The sequence below is a fragment of the Eriocheir sinensis genome, unplaced genomic scaffold, assembly GCF_024679095.1.
Source record: "Eriocheir sinensis breed Jianghai 21 unplaced genomic scaffold, ASM2467909v1 Scaffold865, whole genome shotgun sequence".
Lineage (NCBI taxonomy): Eukaryota > Metazoa > Arthropoda > Malacostraca > Decapoda > Varunidae > Eriocheir > Eriocheir sinensis.
The window spans coordinates 74,482-94,865 of record NW_026112236.1 but is presented as its reverse complement, the minus strand read 5'-3'; the positions used below and the strand labels follow the sequence as shown (position 1 = coordinate 94,865).

Here is a 20,384-nt window from a genome sequence, read left to right as displayed (position 1 = left end):
GCAGTTTTTGTAATGTTGGCTTCGGTTTCTCAGATTCTGACGCAATTTGTTAGATTTTTCCTTCGTTTTTATACGTATAGGTGTCGTACCTCAGTGTCTTTCTTAATGATTATTTTGTCTGTATATCATTCCATGTTATTTCTGTCATTCTGTTCCTCCTCAGTGCGTAATATACGAGACGTCCAGCCAAGATCGGGTTTACGTGACCTGTTCTCGAGTATATTAGGGTTGGATTCCTTCCCCCAGAACACTTATAAGACTCCCAACCCCTTGCTTTTTACCATATATAAGGTCTCTTATGCCTATCTTAGCTGGACGTCTTGTAGTTTATGTAAAATTTGCTTCGGCTGTCACAGATTTCACCTCTGTTCTCTTTCTGTGTGTTGTTCAGGCTTCTCTTGCCGACATTTGTTTAATTTCATTTGGCGTTTTGGTAATTGTTTATACGTCTACGCTCCTCTCATTACCACTCCTCTCTTCTGCTCTCTCTCCAAGCTGCTCCTCTCAACTTTTCCTTGTTTTGATTCTACTTTTAACTCATTTTCTCCCTCATTTTGACTCATCTTTACTCATCTCCTCTTTCCATTCCTCTTCTAATAGGTTTTGTTAAGAACTTTAAACATTTTACTTATATATATATATATATATATATATATAGATATATATATATATATATATATATATATATATATATATATATATATATATATATATATATATATATATATATATATATATATATATATATATGATATACTTATTGCATAGTATTGCAATATATATATATATATATATATATATATATATATATATATATATAGATTTATATACATATATATATATATATATATATATATATATATATATATATATATATATATATATATATATATATATATATATATATATATATATATATATATATATATATATATATATATATATATATATATATTGCATAGTATTGCAACATATGCAAAAAGTGAGCCATATAATTTTTCTAAAATAAATACAAAATTATTTTTTTGTCAATCATTTATTAAATAAATAGAGCACATTTCCTTCACTAAGAGGCTGATTATGCAGGAACTTGACATCTTGGTGTTCTTTCTTGTTCCAGAGTGTGCGGTGTCCCGCAGGCAGGCAGACCGAGACGCCAGCCATTCAATTCTGCCGAGGGAAGGAAGTCGTGTTAGTCAACTCTGATGACTTGTACTTTTCTCTGCAAGGGACTGTTCTGTAAGCCAGTCACAGAAGATGTGAACTGTATCTGTACTATGAAGTCTTATAAATAAAGTTAAAGGCTACACCTATGACTTTATCTTGCCCCAAACCCATTTAGCTAATATCCCTAGACACTTTTTTAGGTATAATTGACTTAAGCTAATTCTATATATTTTAAAGGGAGGAACCAATTTTCATACAGAAAAAAAAACTTATAATATAAAAAGAATTATATATGAATTGGAAACAAGATATTGAGATATAAGAGAAGACAACGAAGGGAACTAACAAGAGGAGAGATTGTATACATAAAGAGCTCAAAAGTCATTGAAAAAGCAATGGAAATTAAGAGACAATAAGAACATATGAAATAAAAGACGTGGAAACAAGAAGAAAATAAGACAGACATGAGATTATTACTATGACATAAATACCTTAGACAAAGAGAAAGCAGATAACATATCACAGACTAAAACATTTGAGGCGTACAGCAGAGAAGTGAGGTGACATTAGGAATGGCGACCCTTGTGTAAAGCGTACGAAGGGTCTCTTTCCCCTTGCAATTAGTATTTTAACAGCAATTTAACTCTAATTTGCACTGGGAAAGACAGACAGACAGACTACCCCTCCAAGGATGAACGAGGGACGAATGAAAATGGAAGCTCAACTTTTATGGGGCAGACGGAGGGTCACTTTCCCTCGTAACATACATCATGACAAGAGCAATATGGCAATAATTATGTTCTAGTTAGCAAGGGGGGAAAGGAAGAACAAGATATAGTAACTTGCAAGGGAAAATAAACCTTGTATAGAATGTACAGAGGGCTGGAAGTCTCGTAATCTGTTCTCAGTGTGTTACCGTACTCTAATATACGTAACAATATGTCATCGTGCCTTAGGATTTCTCTGCCGGAAGCCTCGTTTATACGTTAAGAGATGAGGAGGAAGGGAAACAAGCAAATAATGGAACTATATATACGATACAGTGAAAAGGATTTACCGAGAAGGATGTACGTATGAGAGGAGGAGGAGGCGGAGAAGAGAGAGATTAAGGTATATATATATAAATAAAACTAAATAAAGAAGGAATGATTAGAACTGAGAGAGAGAGAGAGAAAGGTACATCACAGAGGAGGAAAGTCTGGAATTTGAGGAAGACAAGGAGGAAGGAACGCCAGCCGTGGAGTCTACTGTCGTTAAGGAGCTGATTCAAGGTACGTCTCAAACTTTCCTTCCTAAGATCTATGAGGCAGACCCTTCCGCCCCTCACGTCAGCTACTTGCAAAGGTCAATAAGGAGATCAATCAAGTTCTCACGAGTCTTGTTTTAAGATTCATGGTAAGGAGAAAGTTAAAACTACCACCTGGGTCATCAAACTGCCCCTGGAAATTCTCACAACTCCTACAAAAGCCTGTCAAATGTGTGCGCTTGGAACAATATTTTTTAAGAATGTGACTGTCAGATGCCAAAAAGGAGATCAATCGGGTTCTAATTGAGTGGTTTTGAAGGTTCATGGTACATAGGAAGGGTTAATCTATCACCAGGGTCATAAAACTACCCCTGGAAATGCCCAAAACTCCTACGGAAGCCTTAAATACAAGTCTCTCGGGATGGCTTTTTCAAGAATGTGAGCCTCGGACATCTCCGCTCCTCACATCAGCTACTTCCAAAGGCCGAACTCTTGTCACACCCACTTGCCGACACCTTGGGCCGCAAGAGTCACCATCCATAACTGATGACTGCGTATTTTGAGTAATTATCAAACCCAAAAGTCAGACCCATGTGTGCACCAAATAACTTTTTTTCATATTGGTTACTTTATTCAATTAGCGCGAATTTAGTTAGCGCGACCGCGTTCATCCACCTAATTCTCACGCTAAATGGGGCTCTACTGTACTAACATAGCTCATAGTAGTATTCCCACTTTTAATTAACATCTTGTACAGCAGTGTTTCTCTCTCCCTGTGAACTGTTTCCCTGCACATGAATGCCTCAGCTGTGACGGGTCTTCATCAACAGTGCTGCCAGTGAGTGGCCTCACCTGAACACGAGTCATCGCTCCACACAGCAGGTGACCTGACGAGCCTGGCCTGACAAGCACCTGACAGCTGCCCACCACCTTAACAATGAGGGAAATGACACTTGAGCGGCTTGACAGTTCAGGGCCAAGGCCGCCTCCACCCCCATTCCTATTCAAATACACTGGAATACCATATTTGGGTGTGTTTGTATTGGTATAACTATTGATAGAAATCAAAGCATTCTCATTGTGATTGGAATACAAGGGAAAAGTATTTGTATTGTGCAAATAATTATCTGAGGAACACTTCAAAATCTATCATCTGTAATAGCAGGCGTTACAAGTCCACACAGCCTCCCGGGGGACTTGTTAGCACTGTGTTGAGTACAGGGTTATGAGCTCTTGTACATCTTTACAACACTGCTGCTGTTATGCCAAGAAGGTGTATTCATTCATATCAAAACAGCCTTCTTGTTAGCACTGTGTTGAGTACAGGGTTATGAGCTACACTACCTTGTACATCTTTAGAACACTGCTGTTATGCCAAGAAGGAGTATTCATTCATATCAAAACAGTATTTCTATTCACTGTAATTTGAAGTACTGTATTGGTATTGTAATCCACAACACTTGTATTCCCTCCCTGATCTTAGATAACTTTACAACACTGCTAAACCCAATTATGACAAGAAGGTATTTGTATTCATATTAAAACAACTTCATATGTATTCAATGTAATTTGAAGTAATTGTATCCCCTCCCTCCCTGGTCAGGGGGAGTCGCTTGGGGGGGGGGTTGAGCCCACGGCACATCTTCCCGGCCCCACACAGCGTGGTAGCGTGAGGATTCGAACCCACGTCGTCCATCACGCGGCGAATGTGGGTCCAGTACGCTATCACTTCGGCCTATTATTATTTTGTCATGTTGTTGTTGCCTGATGAGTGATATACCACCTTTACTGAGTCAGGTTCATCTGCTAGAGTTTAATGTGACCCTGCTGACAGTTTCACAAGACTTCTGCACCTGGAACAGGAAAACCACCCATGAAAAGCTCTGTTAGTAGTATTACACCGCACTGCTATATAAAAACCTTCACTTTTGGGGGCACTGCGGAGGACATTTCTCGGGTATGGCGGACATGGGATTCAATTGGTGGACGGTGTACCCCACTCTGACTGGGTTCATTTCAGTGGCCACATGCAATGACTGAACACGGGCAGTGGTCTGCCCACACCAAGGCTGTCTCAGGCTGGGCTGGGTCATGGGCGCGTAACATTGACCGTAAAGTGTCGGCAAATACGACACCTTGTGGTCACTTACGCCTGTGTCGGACGCGTCTTGGATTTTTTTCCTTGAGTAACCAATCTTGAATGTGGGAAAGAAATGGCGGACATTGCCAACAACTGACTGACGCACAAGATAGTCCTACATTCATTTTCTCTCCTCTTCCTCCCTCCTTCCTTCCTTCCTTCCCTCCCTCCCTCCTTTATTCCTTGCCTCCCTTCCTTCATTCCATCCTTTCCTTTTCTCTTCCTCTTTCCCTCCTTCTTTCCTTCAATCCCTCCTTCCTTCCCTCCCTCCCTCCTTTAGTCCTTGCCTCCCTTCCTTCATTCCATCCTTTCCTCCATTCCTTCCTTTCCTTTTCTCTCCCTCTTTCCCTCCTTCTTTCCTTCAATCCCTCCTTCCTTCCCTCCCTCCCTCCTTTAGTCCTTGCCTCCCTTCCTTCATTCCATCCTTTCCTCCATTCCTTCCTTTCCTTTTCTCTCCTCTTTCCCTCCTTCTTTCCTTCAATCCCTCCTTCCTTCCCTCCCTCCCTTCTTTAGTCTTTGCCTCCCTTCCTTCATTCCATCCTTTCCTCCTTCATTCCTCTCCCTCCCTTCCCTCTTTCCTTCCTTCCTTCCCTTCCCCTCCTACATACATACATACATACATAGTGAAGGAAGGCAGGAAGGTGACCTCTCTCCCCTGACCTCTCCTTGACCTTTTAATTGCTATTTCTGTGTTTAGTAATAAAAAATTGATCCCATGTTTGTGTTCTTACAAACTGATACATTCTTACTGAGCTTCCTTCCTTCCCTCCCTCCCTGCCTTCCTTCGTTTAGAACTGTTCTGTCTGGTATACACTTGTTCTTTTCTCTCTGTTCCTTCCTTCTCTCCTTCCCTTTCCTTCCTATCTTTTTCCTTCCTTCCTTCCCTCCTTCATTCCTTCTTTCTCTCCCTCCTTCCTTCCATTCTTTCCCTTCCTTCCTTCATCCCTCCCTCCCTCCTTCCTTCCTCCCTTCTTTCCCTTCCCATTGCTCCTTCCTTCCTTCCTTCCTTCCTTCCTTCCTTCCTTTCCTCTCCCTCCCTCCCTCCTTCCTTCCTTCCTCAGAACAATCCATTACAGAAAGAAAATGAAGACAGGAAAACAAAGAAGCAAGGAAAATATTGATAAATGGAAAAGAAATAGAGGAAAATAAATTAACACTTACCAAGGAATTCCTGTGTCCTCCTCTTCTTCTTCTTCTTCTTCTTCTTCTTCTTCTTCTTGTTCTCTCTGAAATTCAAGTAAGGAGTCATTGCTCTGTGTAAACCTTAAGATACATTTTACATATAAACATAAATTCCTTTCAACTTTGAACCCTTCCTTCCTTCCTTCCTTCCTTCCACACAGCCACTACCACCAGAGGGTCACTTCAGGGGTCGGGGTCAGAACCTTCCCAAGACACAGGGTCATAGTTTTAAACATTTTCCTGCCCAAACTTACAAATTTAAAACAACATTGTGGTATTAAGGCATCTTGAAAACATTCCAGTTGATGTGTGTGTGTGTGTGTTTGCAGTACCAAGGTGTTCCTGGCTGCAAACTTTCCCTCCTTATTATCAAAATTCCTTGACTGCTCGTTAACCATTTTAGAAAAAATAAATTAACACTCACCAATGGGTTCCTCCTGTGTTCCTCGTCTTCTTCCCAGTCCTCCTCCTCCTCCTCCTCTTCTTCGTTTGGTAGTGTCTGCAAATCAAGTTTGGTGTCAATTAACTGTGTAAACATCAACATACTTTTTATTTTTACAGTATAAAAAAAAATAAATAAAAAAAAAGCCCATCACTCACTGCTCCAAAATGATATCATAATAAATTGGGTGCAACTTCAGCGTGTGGTGTACCCAGTGCAGTCTAGCCCAGTATCACAAGTCTACAAAATGACCTGACCTGTCTCCCAAAACCTAGTCCTGATTTGAGTATGTAATGACCTAACCACAATGTCCAGGCTGTAGCTCCGAGGCCAAAGGAGTGCGCACGCCTTTTTGAGGGTGTCAGATGCCTGAAATAGCATATTTTTACTGTGCAAAGCAGGTGAAGTCACTCATATTTATCTATTTGTATATATTTCATGGTGGCAAAATTTAAATTATTAGTTTCATTTTCACCAGTGACACGAATTTGTGGCTGTTTTCCACAATAGAATTTCACTCTAATAAGTGAATCAGACCCCACAGAAATATTACCAGTGTGTGTAGGAATGAATACAAAGATAAACACATACTTTGATTTAACTCTAGTATGTCTCGTGGATCATCAATAAATAAAAAACAAAATATCTGGACAGGCCACTCTTGAGCCCGTTACCTTCAATGACGCCCCAAAACAGTCCCTGCGCCAAGTGTGTACCCCATATTTTGGTTGTGTTAGGTGTGCCTATTAGCAACTACTATTTTTACTGAACGAGGGACACATGATCCATATAAACCATTAATACTACCTAATAATATTAAACAAATTATATACATGCTACCAGGTAATCATGAGGATTAATGTTATTGTAATTCTCACGTTTACTCAACCCTACTAAACCTATCCACCCCGCGCCCACCTAGCCTCCAGCAGGTGCCCACCCTGGCTCGCATAACCATAGCAGGGCACGATAACAGAAAACCTTATTCCCGATAACCGATAACTGATAATGGAAAACCTTATCAGTGATAACCGATATTCGTTAACTGGAAACACAAATATAGGCGATAACCGACACCCGATATTAATCCACAATTCCGATACTATCTAGCGACAAGTCCGATAGGCGAAAACGATACTATATTGATATTTCAAATAAAAAACATAGATGAATTCATATTTTCATTATCTGTATTTTTAAAAACTTACAAAATCTGAAAACCACACGTTGACACGTACATATGGACGGTAATACTAGAAACGCCTGAACCGGTGTTGTGTTATTTGGCGTCCCCACCGACAAACAGTGGTCTCTCGTGAACTGCGCATGCTCAGACCAGCAAGCGTAGACCTGAACAGTCTCACAAAGCTTTTTAACCGTAATTTAGAGTTGCTGGAAGGCTGAATCAGACATACAGTACCACTACCACCATCCCCGATGTTTCTAGATCGACACTCTGTACGAGTTGTATTTATATGTACAGAGTGTCGTTCCAGAAACAGCGAGGATGGTGGTACTGTATGTCTGATTCAGCCTTCCAGCAACTGGTCTTAATGTGTTAAAAAGCTTTGTGATACTGTACAGGTCTATGCTTACTGGTCTGAACATGCGCAGTTCACGAGAGACCAGTGTTTGTTAACACAAGCGCCAGCTTTTGACGATGGGACACCAAATAACACAACACCGGGTGCCTTCAATACCATGGCATGCTCACAAACGAATATGGAATATCAAATTTGAGGTAGTGAATAATCATTTTGGGGGCAGAGTTAAATGATTTTTCTCTTTGATATATTGATTTTTGAGTCTAACATAAAAAAATAACCTAGTATTTTAATGTTGATGATCTAAGTACGAAATCTCTTCGCCAAAGATAATTCATACCCCCAAGTTTTTTCATAAAATACCGGGCACCCGGGCCACGCATGCGAGTAGGGAGGAGACTTTTTTTTTTTCCGAGGCGGAAAAAAAGTAGCGATTATCACTAGTTTGGTTACAAAAATAACGAAGATACCGATATATATTTAAATAAGCAGTGGATGGCCGACAACCCGATTTTGTTATCAGTGATAAAGTATCGCGATAACGCCCAGCTATGCGCATAACTCACCACCCACCTTCCTGCAATTACAGCTGATAATGTAGTACTGCGAACACTTAATATAACACGTCACGTCGTAGGGTATTCGTATCTTACAATTTTACTGAACACCAGTCGACCTGTCCTCCCCCGCTCACCTCTGTTGCGCCTCCTCATTCCCAGTACTACTAAAATGGATTCGCTGAGGAGAAGCACCTTCCACAGGGAGAGCGTGTCAGTTTTCCCTGTTCCTCACTGGCTGACAGCCACTGATGAGGCTGCTGGCCAATACCAAATTTAAAGTGCATATTTCACACCTTTTCTTTCTCCTTATTTTGTCCATGCAAACAGTTTAATACTTACTAAAAAATGGTCATTATCGTAAATAAATCTGTCTCAGGAAAACAAATAACCAGTGAGACTGGCAAGGAGAGGAAGAGAGCTCACCATGCTGTGCCCAGTGACCATATTGACGTGTGTGTGTGTGTGCGTGTGTGTGTGTGTGTGATATACTACATATATATATACATATATATACATATATATATACATATATATATACATATATATATATATATATACATATATATATATATATATATATATATATATATATATATATATATATATATATATATATATATATATATATATATATATATATATATATATATATATATATATATATATATATATATATATATATATATATATATATATATATATATATATATATATATATATATATATATATATATATATATATATATATATATATATATATATACAATCGTAGGTGTACCAATAACCATCCGCCTTAAAGGCAAACTAAAACAAACCGACACTAAAAACACTTGCATTTACTGAGACCAAGCACTTAAACACAGAATAAAACTATAAAGCATAAAAGTGGAAACACATGGGTACAGCACCACACACCGGCTATCTGATTTCCAGCTTTCGAGCCATAACTCACTTCTCAAATAAATTCACACCACAATGAACAATTAATACGTCCTCACACAACTAGTGAGCTTATGTTACAAAATAAAACTAGAACAATACTTATGTATGGCCGACCCACGAAAGACCAACACCTTGCCACCTCCGCTTCCAGAACACAACTAACTAACTCCGGTACCCCAACTACCGATGAAAGCCGTAGGCTGACGTGGCAGCATTCAACCATCGGTTGAATGCTAACTATTTAATATAGTATAAACAACCATTCCCAACCTAGGGTCTTACGGTTATTGCCCACGTACAAAGGCCTGCAAGGCATGAGCCTGATACAGGTGAAAACTAATTAGATAATTATGGTTATTTGCCTCACACCTCCCTCCTAAAGATAAAACCACAGGTCTTCATCATATAAAACAAAAGTTTACAAAATAAGAATATACGAAAATATTACATTTCTATGTGAGAGCCCGAGACAATGCATCTGCAATCACATTATGGCATCCCTTAATGTGACGAATTTCCAAATCATATGGTTGTAGAGCCAAACACCATCTGGTAAGCCTTTGGTTCTTATTTTTCATCCTGTTTACAAAAGTTAAGGGATTATGGTCACTATATACAATTATTTTACTATTACTATGTCCAAGGTAGACCTCAAATTTTTCTAAGGCAATCAACAAAGCAAGAGCCTCTTTTTCAATTGTAGAATAGTTGCATTGATGTGCTTTAAATTTTGAAGACAAATAACATACAGGGTGTAGGATTTTATAAGAACTCTCTTGCAACAATACTGCACCAGTAGCATAATCACTTGCATCCACTTGCAGAAGAAAGGGTTTACTAAAGTCAGGACTTTTAAGTACAGGTTTGGAAGTTAGGATCCATTTAACTTTGTTAAAAGCCTCTTGACATCTTTCTGACCAAACAAATGTTCTTTTCGGACTCACAAGATCTGATAATGGAGCAATTACATCAGAGAAATTTTGACAAAAATGACGGTAGTAACCAGCCATGCCAATAAATCTTAATAATTGCCTTCTATTACTAGGTACAGGTAAATCATTTATGGCGGCTACCTTTGCATCTATTGGGGCCACTCTTCCCCTTCCAACCACATGCCCCAGAAAACTCAAGCTACCATATCCAAATTCACTTTTAACTAGGTTGATGGTAAGGTGGGCTTCTCTAAGCCTCTGAAACAAACCTCTGAGGGTTAACATGTGTTTTTGCCAGTCATTAGAGACAGTAATTATATCATCAAGATAACCATACACATTTTCCAACCCATCAATCACATTGGTGATCAATCTTTGAAAGGTACAAGGTGCATTACGTAATCCAAATGGCATTACTCTATATTGGTACAAGCCGTCAGATGTTACAAAAGCACTGATGCTCTTTGCATTATCAGTTAATGGCACTTGATAGTAACCCTTTAGCAGGTCAATTTTTGTCAAGAACATAGCATTTCCAACGGAATCTATGATGTCGTCAATTCGAGGAAGGGGAAACGAGTCACTCCTAGTTCGGGCATTAACTTGGCGATAGTCCGTACACATTCGCATGGACCCATCTGCTTTAGGAACCAATATGCAAGGAGAAGCCCACTCACTCTTACTCTTCTCAACCAAATCATGCTTCAACAGAAATTGAACTTCTTCTCTCAATATATCTTTTTTTTGGGGTGACATCCTGTATGGTGCTGTGTTTTCAATCAACACAATGTCATGCTCCATAACAGTACTTTGACTTGGAACATCAGAACATAAATCTCTAAACTCACACAAAAGTTCCTTAATATCATATTTCTGTTCTGCACTCAAATGGACAAGTTTACTTTCTAAATTCGACAGAGCATTAGAATTATTAAGCTTCACATTACATTTTACATCAAAGTCACAATTAATAGGTTCATCATACGCAACATCCTGACACAATGCCTGTCCTTGACCTTCACTATGACCCTCTTCCTGGCCATCATCTCTAGAACAATATTCTTTCAACAAATTCACATGTACAACTCTCTTAGTTTTACGACGCCCTGGAGTAGATATTACATAATTAAGGTTACCCTCTTTTCCAATCACTTCATATGGGCCCTGGTATCTTGCCTATAGTGGGAATTTTATAATGGGCAAAAACAACAAAACCTTATCTCCCACATTAAATTCTCTTTCAACAGCAGAAACATCATGGTGAACCTTCATTTTTCTCTGCGCAACTGACAAATTCTCACTTGCAAACTCCTGCATATGCTTTAATCTATCTCTTAATTTTGCCACATAATCACTTAGATTGGTATCCTTTTCTTCATCTATCCAGCTCTCATGCAGCAATTTTAATGGTCCCCTTACATCTCTTCCAAAGAGTAGCTCATTTGGGGAAAACCCTAGACTTTCTTGTGTAGTATTACGGATAGCATACAACATTAATGGAACTCCTTCATCCCAGTCCTTAACAGACTCCAAACAATATTTCGTTAACATGGACTTCAAAGTTTGATGGAATCGTTCGAGCGCTCCCTGACTTTCTGGATGATAGCAGGAAGCTAAATGCTGCTTAATTCCTAGTGATGCTAAAACTTCCTTAAATATCTTGGAAGTGAAATTCGTGCCTTGGTCAGACTGGACTATTTTAGGGAGACCAAACTGCGTGAAGAATTTTATAAGGACGGGAATAATAGATTTGGTGGTTATGCTTCTCAAGGGCACAGCTTCAGGATAGCGGGTGGTAGTGTCCATGATAGTTAGCAAAACTGATGTCCCTTTCTGGTTTTCTCTAAGGGACCCACACAGTCTATAATTACCCTATGAAATGGTTCAGAAACCACCGGGATGGGTTGCAATGGAGCTCGAGGCATTACCTGATTTGGCTTACCAGCAATCTGACAAATGTGGCAGTTCTTACAAAATTTTGCAACATCAGAACTCACTCCTGGCCAAAAGAAATACTTCAGTATCTTATACAATGTCTTCTTAACACCAAGATGACCACCTATATGATCGTGAGCTAAACTAAGGACTCTGTCACGATAACATGTTGGCACTACAATTTGGGTAACAATATGCCATGTCTCACTTTTGGGGACCTCTGGAGGATGAAATTTTCTCATAAGAATACTTGATTTAAGAAAATAACAGACCGACTCATCTTCACTCTCAGCCTCCGAGACTGCCCTATCCAACAGTTTGCCTAAAGAGGGATCTGCCCTCTGAGCCTCCACCAACATCTCACGAGTCACAGGAACATCACCCGTCTCTACCGAAGACTTTATCTCACTACTGGAAGTACTAACAGGCTCCTCAACCATCTCATCATGAATAGCCTCATTAGGGAATACCTTATCCAAATCAAGGTCAACATCAGTATCCTTGACAGCGTTCATTGATTGGCTCCTAGTGACAATACAAGAAGGGAACAATCCAGGATTCTGTTCTGTCAACTTTACTGCAGGGTCAAAAGTTAAGGGATTAGAACAGACTACAGGATCCGGAATTATACGACAACCAGCAATATCGTTGCCTAGCAGAAAGGTAACTCCCTCAACAGGCAAAGAATCCTGCACTGCAACAGTTACAACCTGAGAAATTATGCCAGCCTTTAGGTAGAGTCTACATAATGGTAGTGTGGTACATTCATTAATACCTTTCAGCACAACAAACTCCCCAGTGTACAAATCCTCAACAAAAGGAACAATACTCCTTACCACAATACTGTGCGAGGCACCTGTATCACGCAGGATACTGACAGGGATGGACGGACCGGCCTCAGAGGCTGACACACTACCCTCAAATCGGAATGGTTGGAACAGCTGTTGACACTTATTAGACGTGGTTAAAACAGGATCACTCACATCTGCTGGTTTAAAGACATAATTAATAACAGGTTTTATATCGGACCTACTCTGATCTTTCTTCTCCAACTTAGGACAACTTGCCACAAAATGACCTGGCTTCTTGCAGTAATTGCAAATTTTAGTGTCAAAACTTGCACTGTTCACACTTTTCCCAACATAATCAGTACTCAAAGGCTTACCAACATGTCGAGTTGTGTTCTGGTCAGGATAACTCTTTCTGTTAGCCTTATGAATTAGATTATAGTTTTCAGCTAAGAAAGCTGCTCTATCAAGTGAATCTAGCTCTTTTTCACATAAATATACTCTTATATCATATGGCAAGGTGTTCAAGTACTGTTCTAGCACCATAAGCTCACGTAACTGATCAAATGTGGTTACTCCACGAGATGCAATCCACCTATTATGCAATTTCCTCAGCAAATGTGCATACTCAATAAAAGTCTGATTGGGAGTCCTGGCAGAGTTACGAAATTTAGACTGATAAAATTCTGGAGTTAACTGGTAGGCTTGGAGGATAGATTCCTTGACAATACTGTAATCTTTCTGCTGGTCAGTCATCAAGGAGAGGTAGGTTGAGAGCCCTTTTCCTTTAAAGGAAGTCTGAGCAATTATGGGCCAATACCCTTTTGGCCATGACAAACTTGTGGCAACATTCTCAAACTGAAGGAAGTATTCCTCAGCATCAAGTTCATCAAATACAGGCACAAACTTACAGCACTTTGTCACATCAAATGCCTGCTCTCCAATAAGGCCCATTTCAGACTTCTTTTCAAGCATGGTCAACTGAAATCTTCTCTCCTTCTCTCTGTCTTCCAACTTCCGCTGCTCAACCTCTAACTCCAAAGCTCTCAGTGCATTTTCACTGAGACAGGTAGCCCCCTCCTCCTCACACAAATGTAAGGCCTCCTCCTTAATAACACTAGTATTTACCAGCATTTTAATCACAGCGTTCTTAATCTGAATCTTCCTCCAACTTTTCCTAACAGTAATTTCGTAATGCTCTGCCAAAGCAATCCACTCATCCTTCCTTAATGTACCTGCACTCAAAAACTCTAGTGATGGATTATCAATGAACTTTTGTACATTCATCTTAATATTATGCACGTACTCTCTATTGCAATAGATGGATCCCGGACAGGCCCCAATTTGTTACACCACCGGCTAGAACTTACTTTAGTTATACAATCGTAGGGTGTACCAATTACCATCCGCCTTAAAGGCAAACTAAAACAAACCGACACTAAAAACACTTGCATTTACTGAGACCAAGCACTTAAACACAGAATAAAACTATAAAGCATAAAAGTGGAAACACATGGGTACAGCACCACACACCGGCTATCTGATTTCCAGCTTTCGAGCCATAACTCACTTCTCAAATAAATTCACACCACAATGAACAATTAATACGTCCTCACACAACTAGTGAGCTTATGTTACAAAATAAAACTAGAACAATACTTATGTATGGCCGACCCACGAAAGACCAACACCTTGCCACCTCCGCTTCCAGAACACAACTAACTAACTCCGGTACCCCAACTACCGATGAAAGCCGTAGGCTGACGTGGCAGCATTCAACCATCGGTTGAATGCTAACTATTTAATATAGTATAAACAACCATTCCCAACCTAGGGTCTCACTGTTATAGCCCCCGTACAAAGGCCTGCAAGGCAAGAGCCTGAGACAGGAGAAAACAAATTAGATAAATATGGTTATTTGCCACAAAATATATATATATATATATATATATATATATATATATATATATATATATATATATATATATATATATATATATATATATATATATATATATAGGCATCAGCTCTCAGTGATTTTACTATACTAGGCTACTACTACCCTACTCACCTAGACTTACGCAGGCCCACCCACGTAACCACATTACTCACCACCAACCACCATGAGAAAAAATCACCCCTCCCACAAACCATTTCACAATATATATCAAAGCATTTGTGACCATATTTTTACAAATTTTTTCAACACTTTCTCATCTGGTATAATCCATTACCCAATATCGGACCATCTACCAATTTTCCTTAATGTTAAAGTTCCCTCTAAATCTAAGAATCTACATAAAATTGAGTTTAGGGTAATAAATCAAACAAATAAACAAGAATTTGCTCAAAAAATCAATATGATCAATTGGAATGCTCTCCTTAATGAGCACGATGTCAATGACAACTGTAAAATTTTCTTAGACAATATTAAAAAAGCTTTTAGTGATTGTTTTCCACTTAAATCTAAATTGATAACTGAAAAAAGATTAAACAATCCCTGGATATCACAGGCAGTACTAAACTCTATAAGGACAAAAAATTATCTATTTAAGGACTATAAAATTGGTGCTGTCACCGAGGCTCAATACAAACAATACCGTAACATCCTAAATAATACTATAAAACAAGCTAAAATATCTTACTATATGGCTCAATTCACTAGTTTTAAAAATAACACCCGTAAAATATGGCGAACAATCCACCAACTTTCTAATCATGACCATAAGAAGAGTTCCACAAATAACATAATCTATAATTGTAAAAAACTCTCTGAACCTTTACAAATTGAACAAGCTTTTAATGAATTTTACACAAATGTTGCGCCTAAAATAGATCACAGTCTACCACCTTCCACCACAGACCCTCTCAGCTTTCTTCAAGGTGACTTTCCTCATTCAATGACAATTCCTATAATTATCCCCCAAGATGTAATTACTGTAATTAATTCCCTTAAAAACAAAAAGTGCAATGTGCATGAAATCCCAGTATCTGTATTAAAAACAGCAAAAAACAACTTGCAATACCCTTGTCCATACTCTTTAATAATTCTATCAATAATGGTAAATTTCCTCAACTCCTAAAACATGCAACTGTTGTCCCCATCCATAAGAAAGGTCCCAAAGATGAACTAAGTAATTATAGACCAATATCCTTACTAAATGTTTTTCTAAGATCTTTGAAAAAGTAATGAGAAAATTCCTCATAAATTTTCTTGAAACTAAAAACATACTTAATCCAAGTCAGTTTGGTTTTCGTCGTGGTCTAAACACTTTCGATGCCTTGAGAACTTATTCAGAAGAAATCTATAAAACTTTAGATAATAAACAGTCATTATTAAGCATCTTTGTTGACTTCACCAAAGCTTTTGATACAGTCAGACACGATATATTATTACGTAAGTTGTATTACTATGGAATTAGAGGTATTATTCATGGCTGGTTTCAGGATTACTTGTCCCACAGAACTCAATCAACCAAATTCCACACTTGTCTATCTGCATCTCTACCTCTTCAATACGGTGTTCCACAGGGCAGTGTCTTGGGTCCAATCCTGTTTCTCTTATATATAAATGATATTACTTACATATTTACAAACCTTAAAACAATCCTTTTCGCAGATGACTCAACCTTAAATATTACTGGTGAAAATCCTACTGACATGATACATATAGCAAACACTGACCTACAAACCTTTCATAAATGGTGTCTGAGTAATAGATTAACAGTGAACTTAAACAACACATTTTATATGCTGTTTACTAATAAGTCACCATCAATGCTTCCGTCCCTATTTTTTTCCCAAGACATTATAAGCAGAACTAATAAACATACATTATAAGGAATAACGTATGATGATACCATGACCTTTAAGCATCACGTAACAAACCAAATCCTTAAATTATCCAGGCTAGTATCTCTGTTATATCAAATTAAAGAATTAATGCCCATTGATGTTTTGAAAATGTTATATAACGCACATGTCTTACCACACCTGTATTACTGTACGCCTATCTGGTGCAACACCTACCCCACACCTGTTACCTCTGTTTAGACTTCAAAAGAAAATAATAAGAATTATTACAAACAGCGACTACTTTGCCCACACAACCTCTCTTTAAAGAAACAAATTCCTTAAAACTTTTGACATAAATAAGCTACAAATTGGGATTTACATGTATAAAAAGATCAAAGTGAAACCTCCGTGTCTTTACAGCCACAACATACTTATTTCACCCGTACTCATGAAAATTTACGTACACCTGCCCATAATTTAACACTTTTTCAACACTCACTTTCTTATTCAGGACCTAAAACATGGAATTCTATTCCTAATAATATTAAAGCTCTAAATTCAATACACTCCTTTAAAGAACAATTTAAAAAACATATTCTTCTCAATTATAATTATTAAGTCCATGTATCATCTGTCAGAGTGTGTCCTCAGCTTAATCAATTATTACCTTATACTATTATTATTGTATTAATACTATTACTACTTACATTATCAGTTACAGTACTACCATATTATTTTTATAAATCAATTACAATTTTGTACTAATGATATTGTGTTGATATTATCACTTTAATTATTATTTACACTACTATTATTTTATAATTATCACAGTTAATTATTATTATTATTTCTATAACTTATTATTATTATTATTATTATTATTATTATTATTGTTATGCCGGACGTGTTACTTGGGTTCCGTGTCGCCGTCAGGAGACTCCGTGGGAGGGAGATATGTAAACACTTTGCACAGCTTCTGTAGTTTAATATTCTTCCTTAGTAGTACACTTCACTCTGACTCTTCACTTACCACTAGCTTACTATGACTGGGACTGGGCTCCTCTCGCCCTCTTCTCCTATATATATCCAGAACAGTACAGTCTAGAATGTTACAGTATATTTTAGATCATACAAGAACATGTAGCTAAAATATGTGCGAGTTGGCAACACTTCCCGCCTGGCGCCTGGCCGCGCCCCGTGGGGCGCGGACGGCTCGCCTTGCTCCCCGCCCCCTTGCTCGTTTCTCCGGGAGCCTTCTAGAGGCCTATGGTCGCCGGGGGAAGCTTCCAGCATAACATTATTATCATCATTTTACTTTTGTCATATATTATATGTTTGTATGTGTATATATATATATATATATATATATATATATATATATATATATATATATATATTTATATATATATATATATATATATATATATATATTGTTTTTTTTTTTTTCATTGCTCTCTATATATTTTTCTTTTTGCACTATTGATTAAAACCGGCACCTAAGTTTCCAGTACTGCCCAAAAAGCATACAGCTTTAAATGGGCTCCCTGCACTAGTAAATTATTGTAAATACATAATTGTATAAAAAGGGATAATAAAATGTTTCAAATGTTTCATCTATTTGGGGGGATTTATATCATGGCACAAATTTGGCCCATCACTGGTACACAGTAAAGCCACAAATTTGGCCCGTCGCTGCTACACGGTAGAGCCACAAATTTGTCCCGTCGCTGCTACCAGGTTAAAGGAGTTATCTTTGTCACCAATAGCATGGGTAGTCTGAGGAAGAGGGAGGAGGCAAGTGAGGTGGGGTGGCGGAGGTGGAGGCAGCGGCCGGTGACGGGAGCGCGGGGTGAGGACAGACGGTGGCCGACGCAGGTGAAGAACAAATTTAAATAAAAATGAGAACGTGTGTTTCAGTTGTTTCCATGACCTACTAATGTATTAACCCAATAGCAGCGACGGGCCAAATTTGTGGCTTTACCGTGTAGCAGTGACGGGTCAAATTTGTGGCTTTACCGTGAAGCAGTGACAGGCCAAATTTGTGGCTTTACCGTGTAGCAGTGACGGGTCAAATTTGTGGCTTTACCGTGTAGCAGTGACGGGCCAAATTTGTGGCTTTACTGTGTAGCAGTGACGGACCAAATTTGTGGCTTTACTGTGTAGCAGTGACGGACCAAATTTGTGGCTTTACTGTGTAGCAGTGACGGACCAAATTTGTGGCTTTACTGTGTAGCAGTGACGGGCCAAATTTGTGGCTTTACTGTGTAGCAGCAACGGGCCAAATTTGTGCCATGATTTAAACCCCCCAAAATAGATGATGTGTAAACTGATCACAAATGCTTTGATATGTATTATGAAATGGTTTGTGTGAGGGGTGATTTTTTCTCATTTTTCTCGCTTAGAGGGACCATTAAGAAACATGATCCCCGCTGCTACAACCACTGGGTTAAAAGGCCTTTCCCTCTAAGCAAGGGGATGTACTGAACATTTTACAACACACTGGGTTACTAAGTGAGCTGAACATTTTACAGCTCAATATAACGGGTTCACCCTTTGGGGGCTTCTGGCGGTGGTAATGAAGGCAGGGCAGGAAATGTGTAGAAAGCTTACCTATTCCTCCAAGCTGCTGAAAAGCTTGTTGGTGAAGAATTACTTGTCGGTGAAGAGACTGTTGTTGAGGTGAGGAGTGCCCTGTGTTATGGAACCTCCCAGCACTGCTACACCAACCTGCAAATGTGTGTCCACTCTCAAAGTCTTGTACCAGGAAAGACGGCATGGGATAATATATTATGAAATCTCTCTCTCTATCAAGGGCTGTAAAATAAAAGATAATTGATACTCTCTCTCTCATATTTGTTTTTTTACATACTTTTCTTCCTCTACACCCTCCCTCTCTCTCTCTCTCCCCTCATAACACTATACATACAGCCAGGCCTATACTTTGAGGCAGTGCCAACATTGCCAGACTGTTGTACTCAGCCTCTTATATTTACGGACTTCCAACACAAAATCTGTCTCCTGGTCCTCAATAACGAGATTCACTTATATTTATCATTAAAATAGTTCATTCCTCTTGTTTCTTGGCAATACAGTGTATTTGTATATGCATACAGTCTCTTACAAGCTGGATAATATTACACGTAATAGGAATGATAATAATGACAATAATAATAATTACAAGATAATTTAATACTAAGCTATTCTAACATAAAACTTATTCAAACCTAGCCATACTTGTTTTCCTTACCTCCCTTGGCTGGGCCTGGTGGTGGGCCCAAGCCGGCAAGTGTTTATAGCTGCCCCATCTAGCTTTCCCTTGGACAGTCCCATACAGTCCAGGATGATGGTGGTGGTCTTCAGGACAAGTAGTCTGTGGCAGCAGCAGATTGAAACCCTCATCATCCATGACGCAGCGAACGCAGGACCGGCACGCTAACCACTCAGCCACCGTCTCCTTCCCTGGCCTGTGTTCCGACGCCAAATATGCAAAAAGTAAAAACATATGCCTCAATGTGTCATCCCAGATTATATATAAAGAGAATTAAATCTAAGTCATCCTAATCTAACCAAACTTTAATGAAACTAATCTAGCCTTAGCAAGCCAATGACAAAACACAATATAAACAGAAATGTATCTCCAGGTGTGTCCCCCCCAAGACCATATATTTAGAGAATTAAATCTAAGCTATCCTAACCTGCCCAAACTTTAAT

General features: G+C 38.7%; 1 protein-coding gene across 3 annotated transcripts; it reads right to left on the bottom strand.

Moving 5' to 3' along the window:
• Positions 1–963: 963 nt before the first annotated feature.
• Positions 964–14,235, bottom strand: LOC126994748 (uncharacterized). 3 transcript variants are annotated; one of them, XM_050854034.1, is made up of 4 exons: positions 12,927–14,234; positions 6,160–6,234; positions 5,715–5,779; positions 965–1,170 (listed from the first exon to the last, which is right to left on the bottom strand). In XM_050854034.1, coding segments are annotated over exons 1-4 (1,380 nt in total). In that variant the 5' UTR covers positions 14,166–14,234; the 3' UTR covers positions 965–1,169. The 3 variants fall into 3 exon arrangements, with proteins under 3 accessions (XP_050709992.1, XP_050709991.1, XP_050709990.1); XM_050854033.1 differs by lacking the exon at positions 965–1,170 and adding an exon at positions 1,443–4,266 and having other exon boundaries at positions 12,927–14,235; XM_050854035.1 differs by lacking the exon at positions 5,715–5,779 and having other exon boundaries at positions 964–1,170; positions 12,927–14,235.
• Positions 14,236–20,384: the final 6,149 nt, after the last annotated feature.

What these genes read in the sequence shown, in the direction of transcription:
- LOC126994748 (XM_050854033.1), bottom strand. Translation starts at nt 14,165, where the DNA reads ATGAATGTACAAAAGTTCATTGATAATCCATCACTAGAGTTTTTGAGT. An exon ending in GTGCCTCGCACAGTATTGTG is followed by an intron (nt 6,235 to 12,926) that starts GTAAGGAGTATT and finishes CTTGATTTGCAG; the next exon opens with ACACTACCAAACGAAGAAGA. An exon ending in AACACAGGAGGAACCCATTG is followed by an intron (nt 5,780 to 6,159) that starts GTGAGTGTTAAT and finishes CTTGAATTTCAG; the next exon opens with AGAGAACAAGAAGAAGAAGA.